This window comes from Haliotis asinina, chromosome 13 (assembly GCF_037392515.1).
Source record: "Haliotis asinina isolate JCU_RB_2024 chromosome 13, JCU_Hal_asi_v2, whole genome shotgun sequence".
NCBI classification, from domain to species: Eukaryota; Metazoa; Mollusca; class Gastropoda; order Lepetellida; family Haliotidae; genus Haliotis; species Haliotis asinina.
In genome coordinates this window covers 11,633,591-11,656,495 of record NC_090292.1, presented here as the reverse complement: position 1 = coordinate 11,656,495, position 22,905 = coordinate 11,633,591, and the positions used below count along the sequence as shown (strand labels likewise).

At 41.1% G+C, this 22,905-nt stretch overlaps 1 protein-coding gene across 2 annotated transcripts in view; it reads left to right on the top strand.

Moving 5' to 3' along the window:
• Positions 1 to 22,905, top strand: part of LOC137259878 (SCO-spondin-like) — a 93,385-nt gene that overhangs the window by 5,722 nt on the left and 64,758 nt on the right. For both annotated transcript variants that reach the window (XM_067797511.1, XM_067797510.1), the window contains exons 2-8: positions 5,964 to 6,054; positions 10,080 to 10,343; positions 12,055 to 12,333; positions 12,803 to 13,069; positions 14,950 to 15,216; positions 16,217 to 16,483; positions 17,853 to 18,035. In XM_067797511.1, coding sequence (XP_067653612.1) covers positions 5,985 to 6,054; positions 10,080 to 10,343; positions 12,055 to 12,333; positions 12,803 to 13,069; positions 14,950 to 15,216; positions 16,217 to 16,483; positions 17,853 to 18,035 — 1,597 coding nt within the window. In that variant the 5' untranslated portion in view covers positions 5,964 to 5,984. The remainder of the gene's footprint in view (positions 1 to 5,963; positions 6,055 to 10,079; positions 10,344 to 12,054; positions 12,334 to 12,802; positions 13,070 to 14,949; positions 15,217 to 16,216; positions 16,484 to 17,852; positions 18,036 to 22,905) is intronic.

Genomic DNA, 22,905 nt, shown 5'->3' with positions numbered 1-22,905 from the left:
GGATGAGTTCGGGCATGTATGGACCAGTCAGTGCTTTAAACGTGATTCTTTGTTTCTGCCCTCTACTTTGAGCGAGTGGAGATCTTTCAGGATTGGGGTGATATGTTCTAATCTTCTGGTTCTTTTGACTAGTCTAGCAGCAGAATTTTGGACTTTCTTAAGTTAAAAGGTAAGATGTTTTTGCAGCCAGAGAAGAAGGGAGTTGCAATAATCTAGATGAGAGATTACACAGGCTTGAACGAGCAAAGCTGTTGTTTTGTTGTTGATAAATCTGATATCTGTTGATAAGTCGTATCTGACCAGTGTTTCGAATGTTTATGTAAGCCTTTGTGCAGTCATAGTTGGCAGAAGCTTTGAGTGATTTTTGAACAGAAGTTTGTCACATAGATGAGTATATCTTCTCTTGTCATGTGTTGTTTCGTTGCATTATAATAATGACTGTCGTGCGCTTGTGTTTGTGACACATGTCAGAAGTGGATCATGAATAATGCCCGCCATTCGCAAGCCCCTGCATCACTCCTACGCTCGTACACAATAACAAGCAGTTTTGCAAAAGTTGATTCTGAGGACATGAATTTAGGTTAGCATGCAAACGCACAGAGAAAATATACCCATGGCTTACGCCACATGAATCTTTTTGTACAGCACTACCAAACTACCAACGCGCATGCGTAATGTGCGGTGAAGGTACTCACTTGACGTTGCTAAGGCTGTTTGTCAAAGGTTATTGTGCAGTACTAGGTAGGAGGTGCCAAAGTAGAGTCTATGGTTTGTGGTATATGCACGGTCCCTGAATTCACGAAGCTTCGTAAAGTTACGACCTGTCGTAACTACACAGTTTATCATAGACCTACGAATGTCATACGCCGCGAACTCGTTATTGATCGTAATTGTTGGTAAGTGGATTGTCTGGTCTAGACGCAGAATATGAGTGTGTTTGTGACCGTTGCTTAACTTGTTCCAGATGGATAACAGTCATTATACAATACAGTGGGGATAGACATCAAACAATAAACGCACAAGCAAATGTTATAATTATTTGTCCCGTGTATTTTTGTGTAGTTCACAAGCTGTGCCCAGAAGAAGCACCATGTAGCAAAGCTTTTTTCATAGAAACCGACTCTAACACATCACGCAGTCGTTTTCTGTAGCAGTGAATCTAAATATAGCTACAACTGTTTCGAATTAAATATGTTCAGTAAAGTACCGATCCTTGTCCTCTTGTGAGGGTTGAGTCCTACCCACGACTCCAACCCTCACAGTTATTCGCAGCACAAAATCTGCGATCTAACCCACTCAGCCATCGCTGACAATGAAATAACCGATGACTTCGTGTGCTCTGGTTAGGAGAATATATCCACATATATTCACATATAGTGAGTGAATGCAGTTTTACACCGCCTTCAGCAGTGACGGTGGGTGCCAGAAAAATTGACTTCACACCATGTAAACATGTCAGAAGACCAGGGGAGGGCGGAAAACGATATGAGGCTGCCTCACCGCGCCTTGACTCGGTAAGTCTCTGCTCAACCTGTTTCAAGGTTTCCGGGTTAAAAATAACTAGGTCCCAGTGACAACTACGTTTCGTATTACATGTGACAGTATGCATCTAGATGGTCAGGTTCATGATTCGGTTGACTGCTCCACTACGTACCTAAACTCGACATACAGCTTGAGCTGTCGACACACTGAACGAGTATGGTGTACTGAACGAGTACAGGCTAAAGGCCTGGGCGCCTGGAAATGGGACGAGTCATTTAATCCCTGTTCAGTGGCGTGCAATTTGGAATTAAACATATCTGTTACCAGTGTCACCTCATGATGACGTCACGTTAGAGAGAAAACGCCTTAAGGCTTAACATCCGGGCTCTCTGGAGTAGTTTGGAAAGTTCTTTGTGTACAGTCGTGAGTGTTACCTCCATTGATTTATGGAGCTGTTACGAGATAGGGTAGAGGTTCGATCCCCAATTCACTCACATGGGTGCAATGTGTAAAACCTATTTTTGGTGTGTCTTCCACCGTGATAGTGCTGGAATAGTACTAAAGCGGCGCAAAGCTACACTCATTCACTCATTAACCCAAACCCATTCACTAACTCCTTCACTCCACCTAAACTGGTATACAAACGCTCAAAATCACATACACGAACAGGGACACTCAAGCACCTACGCACATTTACACCTGCAAACGCAATATATTCCCATCTAGTCAAATCAGCTGTTATAAACTCTTGCTCACCACACCATACCTCACCTTACCACACCACTCCACACAACACCGCTCCACACCAACCCCACCACATCACACAACACAACACCACACAACACCACACAACACCACACCATACCACACAACACCACACCACACCACACAACACCACACCATACCACACCACACCACACCACACCACACCACATCACATCACATCACATCTTACCACACCATTCCACACCACACCACACCACACCACACCACACCACACCACACAACACCACACCACACAACACCACACCACACCACACCTCTTCACATCACTCCACACCACACCACACCACACCACATCACATCACATCACATCTTACCACACCACTCCACACCACACCACACCACACCACACCACACCACATCACACAACACCACACCATACCTCACCTTACCACACCACTCCACACAACACCGCTCCACACCAACCCCACCACATCACACAACACAACACCACACAACACCACACAACACCACACCATACCACACAACACCACACCACACCACACAACACAACACCACACCACACCACACCACATCACATCACATCTTACCACACCATTCCACACCACACCACACCACACCACACCACACCACACCACACAACACCACACCACACCACACCACACCACACCACACCTCTTCACATCACTCCACACCACACCACACCACACCACACCACATCACATCACATCACATCTTACCACACCACTCCACACCACACCACACCACACCACACCACACCACACAACACCACACCATACCACACCACACCACACCACACCACACCACACCACACCACATCACACCACACCACACCACACCATACAACACCACACCACACCACACCACACCACACCACACAACACCACACAACACCACACAACAGCACACCATACCACACCACACCACACCACACCACACCACACCACACCACATCACACCACACAACACCACACCATACCACACCACACCACACAACACCACACAACACCACTCCACACCAACCCCACCACACAACACCACACAACACCACACAACACCACACCATACCACACCACACCACACAACACCACACCACATCACATCACATCACATCTTACCACACCACTCCACACCACACCACACCACACCACACCACACCACATCACACCACACCACACCACACCACACCACACAACACCACACAACACCACACCACACCACACCACACAACACCACACAACACCACACCATACCACACCACACCACACCACACCACATCACACCATACAACACCACACCATACCACACCACACCACACCACACCACACCACACCACACCACACCACATCACATCACATCACATCACATCTTACCACACCACTCCACACCACACCACACCACACCACACCACACCACACCACACCACACCACACCAACTATGTTTTGCTAATATCTAATGCAACACTATCCCCGACAGGGGACAGACAAATGACATAAAATACCCACTTCCGGACCTTGAAAATTATCCATTGTGTCCCCTAAAAACGTTTATTATCACCAGCGCGGTGTAGAAGATATTGTGCAATCCATGTTTTGTATACAGGCACGGATATGTCAACTCCAGTGAATCAGTGCCATTTGATAACTCACGCAGTTTGCTTAATTTCAACCCACGCAGTTTGTTTAATGGTGAATATTTAGTCTCTCAATGAAATGCCAAACTGTTCATGTGCAGGCGTCATACGTCTGAATTTGAACCAAAGTAAAGTTTACCACTTGCAGTTGAAAGAATCTTGGTGTTAAGTTTTCCCAAATGAAAATTTATCCAAATACATAATGCCGTGTCCATACGTTTGCAATTAAGATAATCTTGCTATCCTTAACAATCATTAATTATCACAGGTAAAAGATGAACCATTTAATATTAACACACACACATATTATCGGTGTCATCAGTATCACAAACTCTTCAATGAGGTACCTACCCTGCATCTAGAAATACTCCGTTCACAAAACTGATCAAATAGAATGTACTGTACATGATGATTAACCCCGAACGATCGCATAATGCTAAAGTACTTCTAAAGTCATACCTGACTAAACTCAGTATACATTTTCAATGCTTTTAGGAAGGTACAATGAGCCTCAAATCGCTGTATGCTGAGAGTCGGGTATGCTGTTTGTGAGTAAGCACAAAACCTCCACGTTGGAGTGTCTCAAGAGTCATCATCTGTGACCTGTGTACTAGTTTCCCTCGGAATGTTGTGTTTTTCTGACCTGGTTTGGTTATTGGATAGACGGAAAGGAATTACAAGACGTCCTGGATGCTTGAGTGCCATTGTAAGAAGCTCTTGGTATCAGCGAGAGAAAGCACAGAGTATTCAAGATAGCGGAGCGAGCTTATACCTACTCCCATCATTGAAAAATATTCGTAGAAATTCTATGGGTGATTGTCAGCACACTGGTGATAGAGTGAGTGAGTGAGTTTAGTTTTACGCCAAACTCAGCAATATTCCAGCTATATGACGGTGGTCTTTAGATAATCGCGTCTGGACCAGACAATCCAGTGATCAACGACATGAGCATCGATCTACACAAGTGGATACGATAACGGGTACCAGCCTAGTCAGCAGGCCTGACGACTCTATGTCTACGACATTAATCCCCTCTTACAACAAGTATGAGTTACTGAAGATAAATTCTAACCCGGATCTTCATGGGTCCCCACACTGATGAAGATTTGAGTGTCGCAATGACATGTTTGTTAGGAAAGGAGTGTGTACACCGCTAGAGATGTTTTCCTGGAGGCTTTTGTTTCCAAGGACCGGGCAGTGGGAGTAGATAAAGCGGTAAAGTACTCACACACTGAGTCACCGTGCAAATCAACACACTGTTGAAGATGTGAGTGTCGCAATGACACGTTGTTAAGAAACAGGCTTTGATTAATGTTCAAGCTATACACTTGCTTCACAATAACGAAACACATTTCTCCTTGACTTAGTCTCTCTTGGAAAAGAGACGCAGTTGTATGGACCATCACGTTTGTCTTATCTTAAATGACCCTTCATTGGTTCCGAGAACATGTTCCGCATTTTATGGTATTTGCTGTTAGTACTGTAGAAGAGTTAGTACTGGGAGCTGGCTAAAGCGCCAGACTAGCGATCCAGCGAGCTTGAGGTGTAGTCAACTTTGTATGCAGACTCTTTCCGTGTTGTCGAAATCCCTAGCGTACTTAAAAGAACCCATGAATTCGTTGGTATATGACCAGATGGTGGTCACATGAATACGTGCAAACACCTAGTTGAGGGTACACAAATGTGCAGTACACTTGGACAAAGTACGATATCAACGTATATATAACTGATATAACTGATATAACTGATATCATAAGATACGAGTGTGGCATTCTTTTCATAATCCAAAATAATTCTTCATTAGTTTACACCGAAAAATGCACATCTATGAAAATTAGATTAACAGTGTAGCGATGTCATAGTATTGTGACGTCATCAACTTCATGACGTCATAGCATCGTCAGTAGTTTGTTCAAAATCAGCTGTCTTTGAGAACAGACGATATCTCCTGGGAGATATCTTCTCATCTCACACAAGCGATATCTACCGTGGAATACTATTTTTGAATGATAAATAAACATCTTAATATAAATATATTATCTGGAGCTAGCTGCTCACTCGATCCTACGTTGCACTTTGCAGGTTCTCAGATAGGAACCAACAATGATTGGACGAGTCCTCTTGTCCAGCTTCTGTATCCTGGTGTGCTGTGTTGAGTTGTCCCACCAGCAAGGTAGGCTCACAAGAGTGAGTGAGTGAATGAGTGTAGTTTTAGGCCTATTTTAACGATAATTTTACAACAATATCACTTCGAAGCACAGCAAAAATTGAAAGAGAATAGCCAATACCTATCTAAAAAGAAATGAGTGCGAGAGTATATATTTACGCCACTTTAAACAATGTTCCAACGCTAAGATGGCTGGGGACACCAGAAACGATCTTCACACATTGTGCCCGTGTGGGAAATCGACTCTGGATGCTCGGTGTCATCAACAAACGCATTCCCCGCTTGGCTTAACTAAAGAAGACAATGACGGGTTTTCTGGGAGCTTATGCAAATACTGACCGTTCGTGAGATATGACCACCCTGTAGTGCAGTGGGTAGAGCTTCAGGTCAGTGGTTCGATTCCTGGCCGAAAAGACCCATGAAGGTCCGGGGTAGAATAGGCCTTCAGCAACCCATGCTTGCCATAAAAGACGACCATGCTTGTCGTAAGATGCGAGTAATGGGATCGCTCACATGGTTGACACATGTCATCGGTTCCCAGTTGTGCAGATCGATGCTCATGCTGTTGATCACTGGATTGTCTAGTTCAGATTCGATTATTTACAGACTGCCGCCATATAGCTGGAATATTGCTGACTGCGGCTTAAAATTAAACTCACTCACCCATCTGGCCAAAAAGTCATGTGATGGCATTTGTTATTACCCCTGGATGAAGTACAGTACATGTTATTTTAACAGTGGCAAAGCAGCATAAGGTAAAACTAGACAACACAAATGAAAATTTCGAAGCTCAGTGAAACTATTGATGAGTAAATCAAAACCAAAACATTGTTCAATATTGCCGATCAGTTCTCTACTAGTTCAGGGTAACCCTTCTGAAGGAATGCACCGTTTTATAAATACTAATAATTATCAATATTAATATTTTCAGCTAGATTCTTAATTGCCCGTTGTATTTATTTGTTACAATGCATCTTCTTTTAAAATGTGAAAATATTGTTGATATGCTTAGGGTGTGAACTGACCAGAGTGTCGCTTGAAATAGAGAGTATCTGAATTAATTCTTTCTGAATCTCGCTGTGTGTCTGTATTCTCCGTCTCTATCGTTCACAAGCAGACAAGCGCGCGCGCACACTCACATGTACGTACAAAAACATAAACAGACTCGAGGACAGGTACGTAGATACAAACAAAAATGACATACACAGTCAGACTGGCATAACCACAGATATGGGCATGAACACAGAGCCATAACACAAACAAAAACATACAACCCCAACACGTGTGACACGAGACAAACACCGACACGTACACACACAAAGTAATGTTTGTGTTGTTTCAGTGTTCCTACTACAACTCCAGGACGTGTCAGACAGAGACAAACAGACACGCGCACACACACAAAGTAATGTTTGTGTTCTTTCAGTGTTCCTACTACAACTGCAGGACGTGTCACCAGAGACAAACTGACACGTACACACACAGAGTAATGTTTGTGTTCTTTCAGTGTTCCTACTACAACCCCAGGACGTGTCAGACAGAGACAAACAAACACGTACACACACAGAGTAATGTTTGTGTTCTTTTAGTGTTCCTACTACAACTGCAGGACGTGTCAGACAGAGACAAACAAACACGTACACACAAAAAGTAATGTTTGTGTTCTTTCAGTGTTCCTACTACAACTGCAGGACGTGTCAGACAGACAAACTGACACGTACACACACAAAGTAATGTTTGTGTTGTTTCAGTGTTCCCACTACAACTGCAGGACGTGTCAGACAGAGACAAACAAACACGTACACACACAAAGTAATGTTTGTGTTCTTTCAGTGTTCCTACTACAACTCCAGGACGTGTCAGACAGACAAACTGACAGGTACACACACAGAGTAATGTTTGTGGTGTTTCAGTGTTCCTACTACAACTGCAGGACGTGTCAGACAGAGACAAACAAACACGCACACATACAAAGTAATGTTTATGTTCTTTCAGTGTTCCTACTACAACTGCAGGACGTGTCAAACAGACAAATTGACACTTACACACACAGAGTAATGTTTGTGTTGTTTCAGTGTTCCTAATACAACTGCAGGACGTGTCAGACAGAGACAAACAGACACGTACACACACAAAGTAATGTTTGTGTTCTTCCCGTGTTCCAACTACAACTCCAGGACGTGTCAGACAGACAAACAGACACGTACACACACAGAGTAATGTTTGTGGTGTTTCAGTGTTCCTACTACAAATCCAGGACGTGTCAGACAGCGATAAACAGACACGTACACACAAAGTAATGTTTGTGTTGTTTCAGTGTTCCTACTACAACTCCAGGACGTGTCAGACAGACAAACAGACACGTACACACACAAAGTAATGTTTGTGTTGTTTCAGTGTTCCTACTACAACTCCAGGACGTGTCAGACAGAGACAAACAAACACGTACACACACAAAGTAATGTTTGTGTTTTTTCAGTGTTCCTACTACAACTCCAGGACGTGTCAGACAGAGACAGACAGACACGTACACACACAAAGTAATGTTTGTGTTGTTTCAGTGTTCCTGCTACAACTCCAGGACGTGTCAGACAGAGACAAACTGACACTTACACACACACAAAGTAATGTTTGTGTTGTTTCAGTGTTCCTACTACAACTGCAGGACGTGTCAGACAGAGACAAACAGACACGCACACACACACAAAGTAATGTTTGTGTTCTTTCAGTGTTCCTACTACAAATGCAGGACGTGTCAGACAGAGACAAACTGACACGTACACACACAAAGTAATGTTTGTGTTTTTTCAGTGTTCCTACTACAACCCCAGGACGTGTCAGACAGAGACAAACAAACACGTACACACACAGAGTAATGTTTGTGTTCTTTTAATGTTCCTACTACAACTGCAGGACGTGTCAGACAGAGACAAACAAACACGTACACACAAAAAGTAATGTTTATGTTCTTTCAGTGTTCCTACTACAACTGCAGGACGTGTCAGACAGACAAACTGACACGTACACACACAAAGTAATGTTTGTGTTGTTTCAGTGTTTCTACTACAACTGCAGGACGTGTCAGACAGAGACAAACAAACACGTACACACACAAAGTAATGTTTATGTTCTTTCAGTGTTCCTACTACAACTGCAGGACGTGTCAGACAGACAAACTGACAGGTACACACACAAAGTAATGTTTGTGGTGTTTCAGTGTTCCTACTACAACTGCAGGACGTGTCAGACAGAGACAAACAAACACGTACACACACAAAGTAATGTTTGTGTTCTTTCAGTGTTCCTACTACAACTCCAGGACGTGTCAAACAGACAAATTGACACTTACACACACAGAGTAATGTTTGTGTTGTTTCAGTGTTCCTAATACAACTGCAGGACGTGTCAGACAGAGACAAACAGACACGTACACACACAAAGTAATGTTTGTGTTCTTTCAGTGTTCCTACTACAACTCCAGGACGTGTCACACAGACAAACAGACACGTACACACACAGAGTAATGTTTGTGTTGTTTCAGTGTTCCTACTACAAATCCAGGACGTGTCAGACAGAGACAAACAAACACGTACACACACAAAGTAATGCTTATGTTGTTTCAGTGTTCCTACTGCAACTCCAGGACGTGTCAGACAGACAAACAGACACGTACACACACAAAGTAATGTTTGTGTTGTTTCAGTGTTCCTACTACAACTGCAGGACGTGTCAGACAGAGACAAACAAACACGTACACACACAAAGTAATGTTTGTGTTTTTTCAGTGTTCCTACTACAACTCCAGGACGTGTCAGACAGAGACAGACAGACACGTACACACACAAAGTAATGTTTGCGTTTTTTCAGTGTTCCTACTACAACTCCAGGACGTGTCAGACAGAGACAAACAGACACTTACACACACAAAGTAATGTTTGTGTTCTTTCAGTGTTCCCACTACAACTGCAGGACGTGTCAGACAGAGACAAACAGACACGTACACACACAAAGTAATGTTTGTGTTTTTTCAGTCTTCCTACTACAAATGCAGGACGTGACAGCTAGCCCAGGAACTACTACCTTCTTCCAGACAGTTGTCGCTAATTCTGTTAGTGCCGCGGGTACCTGGGCCATTAATGGAGTCCCACTAACCAATCAACCTGGCAAGTATGACATCATTGCCAACGGAATTTTTCGACAGCTCTTCATCTCCAACCTCGCCAGCACGGATGCAGGAACCGTCACATTCACTGTCACTGGACAGACGATATCAGCTCAACTCACTGTTTTATCAGGTAGATCAGGATCAGCTTTGTTTTTCTTGGAGTATATCAACCTGATTCATCAGTCTTCAGCAACCCATGTTTGTAAGAGGCGACTAACGGGATCGGGAGGTGGGGCTCACTGACTTGGCTGGCACATGTAATCGTATCCCCATTGGGAAGATCGATGCTCATGCTTTTGATCACTGGATTGTCTGGACCAGATTCAGTTATTTACGCAAAGCCGCCATATAGCTAGATCATCGCTGAGGGTGGTGTTAAAGAACAAACCAACAAACAACATCAATGGAGTATGCTGCCAGAGATGCATCTTTTGTGAGCTTGAAGATAAGCCAAAACATAGCTCTCACAACAGTAAAGATGTTCATCCATATATTGTTATCCTTCCTTTTAAGCTTTTCTACCTTTGAAACTGTAAGGAAGTTGCAGAAAATATTCACGCCGACCAGCTCCCACCCGATCCCCTGTCTATATACTTACGTATCTAGTGAGTGAGTGAGTGAGTTAAGTTTTACGCCGCACTCTGCAATATTCCAGCTACATGGCGGCGGTCTGTAAATAAGACCAGACGATACAGTGATCAACAGCATGAGCATCGATCTGCGCAATTGGGAACCGATGACATGTGTCAACCATGTGTCGCCTCTTACGACAAGCATGGTCGTCTTTTATGGCAAGCATGGGTTGCTGAAGGCCTATTCTACCCCGGACATTCACAGGTCCTTACGTATCTAAACGTGTTGATTTTAACATACAAGACCGAGTCTTAAGGAGTAGTGGTATGGTGAATGTATTGTACATGTGATGTGATATCATTAGGATTCCAAACTAGGATACCATGCAAGAGGCACGGCATCGTATTCCACAGAGAGTCTCTAACAGAGGGTTCTTTCGAATTAATGTCTAGTCTTGATTTGTCACATGTTTTATTTGGGATCACACTTTCCCAGTAAAGAACAGATTCTAGTACTTTCGGGTGGGGATGGGGTGGGTAAGAAGCCATGGTCGCTTAGTTGGTTAGGTGGCTGAATCTGAGGATGTGGGTTTGAATCCCGGACACAAACCTACTATAATCTGTACTTATAATGGGAAGTATGAGGTGTTAAATTTGACCTCTTTATAAATGGCATTGTGTATTCATAGGTTTCGTCCGTTACGATTTGCACTTATGAGATGTGTACTAAAGTTCGTGGTCTAGTTTGTGGGGCGCGGTGTGCTAGCTGGCTAAAGCGCCTGAGATCGTGTTGAGATCGACCCCACCTGTTACCGGGTGTGAAAACCGTGCAGACAACTTTGTGTGCAGACTCTTTCCGCGTTGTCACAACACCTAGCGTACTTAAAAGAACCCACGAATCCACATGGATACATGCATACACCTAGTTGCGGGCACAGCAACGTGTAGTAAACGTGGACAAAGTACTGTGACTATGAGTCCCAGTCCACCCAGCAGTGAATGGATACTTCGTTAGGATGAGAGAGCCTCAATAAACTCGGTGCGCCAAGAGGCAGCAAGAGTTGTATACTAACCAGGGAGTTGAGTCGCTGCGACGGACATCCAGTGATCGAGGGAAACAAAAACCATCGCCTTGAGCAATAGTTGCATGGATATATGCGCTGTATAAATATCCTATAATAAAGTAATAACAAACTACCACACTACTAAACTACTATCAGACTCCTTCATTTTGAATTGTGTTTCAATTTGAGAACATTTTCTTTCAAGCGACCCCTGTCACTATTACCACTGGATTAACCGCCCAGACAGTCAATGCCGGAGGTCAGGCCACCTTCGTTGCCACCCTATCCCAGAGTAACATCCAAACAGGACAATGGTATAAGAACGGAGCAGTATTGGCGCTTAACTCTCGCATACAGGCGTCAGTGAATGGGCAGTCTCAGATTCTGAGAATCTCAAACGTTCAGGCATCTGATGGGGCAACGTATGAGTTCAGAGTTAATGGGCTCTCTACAAGTGCAGCCCTCACAGTAAATGTTGCAGTAGGTGAGTATGTGACAACTGTTGCAACTACTCCGCACGACTCCTTGACTTACAGAATCATGACCAGTTAATATGTTGGTATATTATCGTTAATTGAAAACTTTTTAGGCAATGTCTGAAATGTTTACATATGTCGGCAGTATTTCAAGATGAGATACTGAAAAATGGTATAATTATTGTATCAACCTTTGAATACGATATGAACTCTTTATATCATTACTGCTTTACAGTTCAGGTATTCTCATTGTTGGAACAATGTACTCAATGTTAGTACCATGAATGGAATATTCTGTTTACCTACAGTCAAAAATATTATCACCCCTACCCCTTCCCCCTGGCTATAGAGTTACTAGCCTTTTTGTATAATGTCTAGTTGAAAGTCAGTAGAAACAGAGATGTGTGGTGAAAAAAACAACTTTGACCATTACAATACGTGATGTATTTTGAATATCATTATTGCATTATGTTGCAGCTGTTGTCACTGGATTAACCGCCCAGACAGTCAATGCCGGAGGTCAGGCCACATTCGTTGTCACCCTATCCCAGAGTAACGTCCAAACAGGACAATGGTATAAGAACGGTGCAATATTGGCGCTCAACTCTCGCATACAGGCGTCAGTGAATGGCCAGTCTCAGATTCTGAGCATCTCAAATGTGCAGGCATCTGATGGGGCGACATACGAGTTCAGAGTTAATGGGCTCTCTACAAGTGCAGCCCTCACAGTTAATGTTCCAGTAGGTGAGTATGTGACGGTAACGTCTTGCAACTGTGTTCCAGCACCTCTTGATGTAAAACATTTTCTATTTATGTTTTAGAAACTGTAATGTCCCTTAGCTACAAATATAAAGGTGTTGCTAACTGGGAACATTTTTCATGCTAGCACGTCTGTAATTTTCACCTTTAGCCAAAGGCTCACACAAATTTAAAATGTAAGGCCTGTGAAGTTGTGTTGATACTTTGTGATTATTAGGTATCATAAATATATTTGTATTGAATGTTAACATCATTAATGGAATATATTTTCTTTAAAAATCTAAAATGTATTTATCTGTCGGCGTTAATTATAGATGTCATGCTTAACATCGATTTATTATTGTATGAACTTTAGAATACCACATGAAATATCATTACAGCATTATGTTTCAGCAATTCTCATGTTTGTATAACAATGTATTAAATGTACGAGGGGATGTCAATAAGTTTTGAGCCTTGAGCATTTTTCATACCCAGGCGTCACAGCCTATGGTACGACATTAAGCCTTGGGGTGTAGCTGATGTGATATATAAGTTTTAGCATCCTACTCTCAGAAGTTATTGAACAGCTCACATTGACAGAAAGAGACACCCCCCCCCCCCCCCCCCCCCCCTCACGGCAGTGAACATGAATAAAATTGAGTATAGAGCAATAGTTAAGGTTTTAGTTCTTGAAAGAAACTCGGCGAAGAACATTGAAGAAAGGCTTTCAGCAGTTTATGGGAAGTCTTACATTTAAGTCTGCTACCATCAAACGATGGGTCAATGAATTTAAGCATGGTAGAGAGGGTCTTGAAGATGACCCACGTCCAAGTCGCCCATCAACAGGCACTAGTCAGGAAAACATTGACAGAGTGCAAAGGCTTGTGCTACAAAATCGTCGAATCACACTCCACGAGTTAGAGGAGACCACAGGCATTTCACACGGATCCATCGAGACAATTCTTCATGAACATCTCGTCATGTCTACGGTGTGCGCAAGATGGGTGCCAAGAATGCTTACAGATGAAATGAAGCAAACAAGGGTCACCATAAGCAACTCCATGCTAACCAGATACAACAAAAATCCAGAAGATTTTCACTTTAGGCTAGTAACCTGTGATGAAACCTGAATCCACCACTATGATCCTGGGGGCAAACAAGAATCCATGGAATGGAAACATATCACTTCTCCCAGGACCAAAAAGCACAAAGCCTCCAGATCAGTGCAGAAGGTAATGGCGACAGTCTTCTGGGATAGCAACAGCGTCATCCACATAGATTACTTACCAAAGGGAAGAATAATGAATGGGGATTATTACGCTAACTTGTTGAGGCAAGTGCGACAGTCAATCAAGGAGAAGCGCCGAGGCAAGATCAGACGTGGTATTCTTCTACATCAAGACAATGCTCCAGTACACACCTCTCGCGTTGCAGCCGCTGCTGTCCTGGAATGCGGGTATGAAATCTTGCCGCATCCCCCCTACTCTCCAGACCTGGCACCAAGTGATTACCATCTGTTCCCAAATCTCAAGAAACACTTGCCTGGTCGTAGATTTCAGGATGATAATAAGCTTATTGCTGCTACTGAGGCTTGGTTTGAGGACCAAAATGGCGCCTTCTACAGCGATGGCATCAGCGCCTGGCAGAAAAGATGGAACAAGTGTCTTGACTCACAAGGGACTATGTTGAAAAATACATGTGATTCATACCAATATTTTGTGTTTTTCTATGCAAGGTTCAAAACTTATTGACATCCCCTCGTAAATATTATTAATGGCATAATGTGTGAACCTAATGTCAGAAATATTATCACCATTAGTGAGATATTCAAAATCATATAATTTTTGCTTCAACTTCAGTATCATTATTGCATCATGTTGCAGCTGTTCTCTCTGGATTAACCGCCCAGGCAGTCAATGTCGGAGGTCAGGTCACCTTCGTTGTCACCCTATCCCAGAGTAACATCCAAACAGGACAGTGGTATAAGAACGGTGCAGTATTGGCGCTTAACTCTCGCATACAGGCGTCAGTGAATGGGCAGTCTCAGATTCTGAGCATCTCAAATGTCCAGACATCTGATGGGGCAACGTATGAGTTCAGAGTTAATGGGCTCTCTACAAGTGCAGCCCTCACAGTTAATGTTCCTGTAGGTGAGTATGTGACGGCAACTGTTGCAACTGTTTTGCAAGACTCTTTGACTTACAGAATCATGACCAGTTAATATGTGGATATATTTTCGTTATTTGAAACCTTTTTAGACAATATCTGAAATATTTGCATCTGTCGACAGTATTTTAATATGAGATACTAAAAAGTGGTATAATTATTGTATCAACCTTTGTATACGATATGAAATCTTTATATCATTGCTGCTTTACAGTTCAGGTATTCTCATTGCTGGAGCAATATACTCAGTGCTAGTATCATTAATGGAATAATCTGTTCACCTAACATCACAAATATTATCACCATAAATACGGTATTCAAAATCGCATAATTTTTTCATCAACCTTAGCATATGTGTTTGTGTGAAAATAAGAAAACGAATCCTCCTTGGTTGGGTTCATTTATTCTTTGGTGCTTAAACACAATGACGTGCTATTGTTCTAATTACTTTCCAAAGCCCACCAATTACTTTCTAAATACTGACAGATTATCTAAAATAAAATGAAATATATATTTCAGTTACATTTCTAATGACCAAATTAAAAAAAATGATAACAGCTAGACCTACTGAACAACCGGGATGAAATTGAATTAACTGAGAAAACATACAAACGACAAAGTCTAAGAATTTACAGTATAACTCTTAATGATAGATAAAGACATTTGCTAAGTATCTGAAATTGATTTCCTACCATTATGTTGTGGGTAATAAGGTCGTCCACTTCTCACCTCATGGCACTGCACCATGAAGCTAATCACGTGGTTCAAATCCAGCATAACTAAAGTAGGCACCACCCACATAGCCCCCTCCCTATACAGTGTACAGCCCCAATCATATAAGGTCTAACAAGAACTCAGTAGAAACGGATAGATGTGCTTCAAAGCCAGATGTGGAAAATAACATTAACCAAAAATGAAATATAGCAACCGTGAACATTACAATACGTAATGAAACTTGAATATCATTATTGCATTACGTTGCAGCTGTTATCACTGGATTAAGTGCCCAGACAGTCAATACTGGAAGTCAGGTCACACTCGTGGTCACCCTATCCCAGAGTAACATCCAAACAGGACAATGGTATAAGAACGGTGCAGTACTGGTGCTTAACTCTCGTATACAGGCGTCGGTGAATGGGCAGTCTCAGATTCTGAGCATCTCAAATGTCCAGACATCTGATGGGGCAACGTATGAGTTCAGAGTTAATGGGCTCTCTACAAGTGCAGCCCTCACAGTTAATGTTCCTGTAGGTGAGTATGTGACAACTGTTGCAACTGTTTTGCAAGACTCCTTGACTTACAGAATCGTGAAAGTTAATATGTGGGTAAATTACAAAATCATTCATATTAACTTGGAATTCAGATTGCATGATACAACGAGCAGTTTATATTTCATCGTGTTTGTTTTCAAATATTTCTCATGGTAAATGCATATCACAACGGTCTCAGATGATGCAGTAGGTTCTGTCGCTTATACACAGGCATTGTGTGTTGCTGGCACTATCATATTTGACTGTATGTATTATAAGTTGTAGCATTGGGATGAGGTACATACGCGGTGTTACACATTCTGTCATAGGTTTTGTCCGCAAGGTGTATATAATCTAAATGGACGCATAAAACCCCGTATACCCCGAATCATAATTATACAATGTATGTTTCTTTTTTTTCATTTTTATAACATTACAACAAACTGAAATTCAGTCATATGCTTTACAAACTTTGTACTGGCTACTCGATCAGAACCACTGATTCACGATTCACTGACTGCTAGGGATGCATGCTTTTTCCATGGGGCGGAGTATACATGATATATTCTCCCTCACAAAGACTAGTATCGCACTTGACCGATGCACAGCCATGCACCAATCATCCACGTTAATTTGTTCAAGGTCAAGGTCATGGACATTCTAACATGGGACAGGATAATGTCCTGTTTCTGAAGCATAGTCAAGTCTACTGTACGTCCAAAAGATATAAATACTGCAAACTAAATATGATCTGTGAATATATACCATTTAAATATATACCATATTATATTTTGCGAGCATACCACTAGCGAATGCCAATACATATGAGAAAAGGTAATATATATCCATACAGATGAAGGGAGTGGAATAAATTGTCACATTTTCCCTCAATTGATCTTCATCATCTGTTCGCGCCTCGGCTTCATCATTTGAATTATTTGATCTTATAAATCCAACACCCCCTTTTTTTGAACGGTACATAGTAAATTGTCTGAAACCATACATATTTGACACAGACGTCGGTGAATTCCATTGAATCAGGAGACGGGTTTCAGTGAATTACAACCCTTCATGTACTTTTTAGAAGTGTAAGTAATATAATTTATACCACTGTTTTGTCATATACCCCATATGGAATATGTTTGAACAAAAGGTTGAGAATGTTTATTCTTTAGTGTTGAAGTTTTTGCACAAAACTATATGGGTCGTGAGGTAGTCTTATGTTTGGAGCGTTGGCTCTTAACGCTGAAACTTCCCCAAATGAGTACAATGTATGAAACCCATTTCCTGGGTCCCCAACCGTGATATTGGTGGAATATTGTTAAAGTCGACGTAAAACCATACTCACTCAGTCACAACAACATTTCTAGGTCCGGTTGTTAATGGTGGGTTTTCGCAATGGTCCGACTGGACAGGCCTACCATGTGGCGTTGCTTGTGAAACACGAACTGATGTGATACGGACTCGAACTAGGACCTGCACCAACCCCGCTCCAGAAAATGGAGGTCTCAACTGTACTGGGTCTTTCGTGGAAGCTATATCTGCTTGCAATGGTAAGTGAAGCGATTCCGGATCTAGTCATTATTGTGACATTTGGGAATGGTATTTCAGGCATTAATGTAAAGGTTAAATCCTATAACGATTTACATTTACGTCAGCAGATGAACGAAGTTTGAATGACTTGAATCTTAAAGGATCCCATTTCTATAGTACTTTCTATTTATACACATAAGCAGAGCATGTTTTGTGGATGTCAACTTGCCGCGACTGTTCAAATGCCCTCATGTAGTAACTGCCAAAATATAGACCGTGTCTCACCTTTTTGAAGCATGTATAAACACAGTCCTCCTACATACTAGCATTTTGCTTCTACCTGGTCCTCTACAAACATGTTAACGTTGTCCCTCTACAAACATATTAACCAGTCCTCCTACATACTAGCATTTTGCTTCTATCGGCTTTTTTTTTCATTTTCGCCCAGGAACATTGTTCATGCCACTTTGAGCTTGTTCACCTAGCCCCTCTACAAAATATGTTAACATAGTCCCTAAACATAAATGTTAACTTAGTCGCTCTAAAAACATGTTAACCTGGTCCCTCTATAAACATGTTAACCTGGTCCCTCTATAAACATGTTAACCTGGTCCCTCTATAAACATGTTAACCTGGTCCCTCTACAAACATGTTAACCTGGTCCCTCTACAAACATGTTAACCTGGTCCCTCTACAAACATGTTAACCTGGTCCCTCTACAAACATGTTAACCTGGTCCTCTACAAACATGTTAACCTATTCGTTCTTCAAGCATGTTAACCTGGTTCTCTACAAACATGATAATCTAGCCTGTCAACCAACAGATTAACCTAGTCCCTCTCTACGAACATGCTAACCTGGTCCCTCTATAAACATTTAACCTAGTCCCTCTATAAACATGTTAACCTATTTGTTCTTCAAGCATGTTAACCTGGTCCTCTATAAACATGTTAACCTGGTCCTCTACAAACATGTTAACCTGGTCCCTCTACAGACATGTTAACCTGGTCCTCTACAAACATGTTAACCTATTCGTTCTTCAAGCATGTTAACCTGCTTCTCTACAAACATGATAATCCAGCCCGTCAACCAACAGGTTAACCTAGTCTCTCTCTACGAACATGTTAACCTGGTCCCTCTATAAACATTTAACCTAGTCCCTCTACAAACATGTTAACCTATTCGTTCTTCAAGCATATTAACCTGGTCCTCTATAAACATGTTAACCTGGTCCGTCCACAAACATGTTAACATGGTCCTCTACAAACATGTTAACCTGGTCCCTCTACAAACATGTTAACCTGGTCCTCTACAAACATGTTAACCTATTCGTTCTTCAAGCATGTTAACCTGGTTCCCTACAAACATGATAATCCAGCCCGTCAACCAACAGGTTAACCTAGTCTCTCTCTACGAACATGTCAACCTGGTCCCTCTATAAACATTTAACCTGGTCCCTCTAGAGGCATGTTAACCTATTCGTTCTTCAAGCATGTTAACCTGATCCTCTACAAACATGTTAACCTAGTCCCTCTACAAACACGTTAACCTGGTCCCTCTACAAACATGTTAACCTGGTCCCTCTACAAACATGTTAACCTGGTCCTCTACAAACATGTCAACCTATTCGTTCTTCAAGCATGTTAACCTGGTTCCCTACAAACATGATAATCCAGCCCGTCAACCAACAGGTTAACCTAGTCTCTCTCTACGAACATGCTAACCTGGTCCCTCTATAAACATTTAACCTAGTCCCTCTACAAACATGTTAACCTATTTGTTCTTCAAGCATGTTAACCTGGTCCTATACAAACATGATAATCTAGCCCGTCAATATGTTAACATAGTACATCTAGAAACATCTTCACAGAGTACTCCTAGAAACATGTTACCATATTACTTCTAGAAACATGTTAACTTAGTCCCTCTAAAACATGTTAACCTGGTCCCTCTATAAACATGTTAACCTAGCCCCTCTACAAACATGTTAACCTAGCCCCTCTACAAACATGTTAACCTATTCGTTCTTCAAGCATGTTAACCTGGTCCTCTACGAACATGTTAACCTGGTCCCTCTATAAACATGTTAACCTGGTCCCTCTACAAAGGTTTAACCTAGTCAATCAACTAAAGTGTTAACCTGGTCCCTCTACAAAATGTTAACCCAGTCCTTCTACAAACGTGTTAATCTGGATCCTCTACAAACCAGTTCACCTTGTTCCTCCACGAAAATATTAGCATATTCCCTCTACAAACGTGTTAATCTAGACCTTCTACAAACATGTTCACCTTGTTCCTCCACGAAAATATTAGCATATTCCCTCTACAAACACCTTAACATTGTCACTCGAAAACACGTTAACATAGTACAAATGTGTTAACATAATCTACAAACACTTCAGCATAGCGTATCTGTTAGCATAGATCCTCAACAGGCATGCTAAAAAAATTCCTTGTACAAACATGTTAACAGTCAGTCATCAACATATTAACCCCGTCCCTCCACAAACACGTTAACATAGTCTCTCCAAAACATGCCGATATGTTCCTCTGCAAGCATGTTAACTGGTCCCTCTACAAACATGGCAACACAATCCTTATACAAATATATATATTGACCTTCTGCCTCCACAAACATTTTAACCAAGTCCCTGAATAAAATGGTTAACCTGGACTCACTACAAACATTTGAAACTGGTCCTTTTACAAATATGTCACGCTAGTCTCTCTACAAACATGTTCACCTTGTTCATCCACAGAAATGCTAACATAGCAGCTCTACGCTCATTTTAACATAGTCTCTCTACAAACAGGTTAACCTGGTCCCTCATAACATATAAACATAGCCACTCAAAAACATGTTAACATAGTTCCTCTATCAACATGTTAACCTGGTCCCTCTATAACATGTTAATACAGTTCCTCATGCAGTCCCTTGTGGAAACATGTTCACATAGTACCCCTAGAAACATGTAAACATGTTCACATAGTACCCCTAGAAACATGTAAACATGTTCACATAGTACCCCTAGAAACATGTAAACATGTTCACATAGTACCCCTAGAAACATGTAAACATGTTCACATAGTACCCCTAGAAACATGTAAACATGTTCACATAGTACCCCAAGAAATATGTTAACATAGTACCTCTAGAAACATCTTCACAGAGTACTCCTACAAACATGTTAACCTAGTCCCTCTACAACCATGTTAACATAGTACTTCTAGAAACATGTTAACATAGTACTTCTAGAAACATGTTAACATAGTACTTCTAAAAACATGTTAACATAGTACTTCTAGAAACATGTTAACATAGTACTTCTAGAAACATGTTAACATAGTACCTCTAGAAACATGTTAACATAGTACCTGTAGAAACATGTTAACATGGTACTTCTAGAAACATGTTAACATAGTACCTCTAGAAACATGTTAACATAGTACTTCCAGAAAAATGTTAACATAGTACCTCTAGAAACATGTTAACATAGTACTTCCAGAAAAATGTTAACATAATACTTCTAGAAACATGTTAACATAGTACTTCTAGAAACATGTTGACATAGTACTTCTAAAAACATGTTAACATAGTACCGCTAGAAACATGTTAACATAGTACTTCTAGAAACATGTTAATATAGTACCTCTAGAAACATGTTAACATAGTACTTCTAGAAACATGTTAACATAGTACTTCTAGAAACATGTTAACATAGTACCGCTAGAAACATGTTAACATAGTACCTCTAGAAACATGTTAATATAGTACCTCTAGAAACATGTTAACACAGTACCTCTAGAAACATGTTCACATAGTACCGCTAGAAACATGTTAACATAGTACTTCTAGAAACATGTTAACATAGTACTTCTAGAAACATGTTAACATAGTACCGCTAGAAAAATGTTAACATAGTACCTCTAGAAACATGTTAATATAGTACCTCTAGAAACATGTTAACACAGTACCTCTAGAAACATGTTCACATAGTACCGCTAGAAACATGTTAACATAGTACCTCTAGAAACATGTTAACATGGTACTTCTAGAAACATGTTAACATAGTACTTTTAGAAACATGTTAACATAGTACTTCTAGAAACATGTTAACATAGTACCTCTAGAAACATGTTAACATGGTACTTCTAGAAACATGTTAACATAGTACCTCTAGAAACATGTTAACATGGTACTTCTAGAGACATGTTAACATAGTACTTCTAGAAACATGTTAACATAGTACCTCTAGAAACATGTTAACATAGTACTTCTAGAAACATGTTAACATAGTACTTCTAGAAACATGTTAACATAGTACCTCTAGAAACATGCTAACATCGTACTTCTAGAAACATGTTAATATAGTACTTCTAGAAACATGTTAACATAGTACTTCTAGAAACATGTTGACATAGTACTTCTAGAAAATGTTAACATAGTACTTCTAGAAACATGTTAACATAGTACTTCTAGAAACATGTTGACATAGTACCTCTAGAAACATGTTAACATAGTACTTCTAGAAACATGTTAACATAGTACCTCTAGAAACATGTTAACATAGTACTTCTAGAAACATGTTAATATAGTACCTCTAGAAACATGTTAACATAGTACCTCTAGAAACATGTTAACATAGTACCTCTAGAAACATGTTAATATGGTACTTCTAGAAACATGTTGACATAGTACCTCTAGAAACATGTTAACATAGTACTTCTAGAAACATGCTGACATAGTACCTCTAGAAACATGTCAACACGGTACTTCTAGAAACATGTTAACATAGTACTTCTAGAAACATGTTAACATAGTACTTCTAGAAACATGTTAACATAGTACTTCTAGAAACATGTTGACATAGTACTTCTAGAAAATGTTAA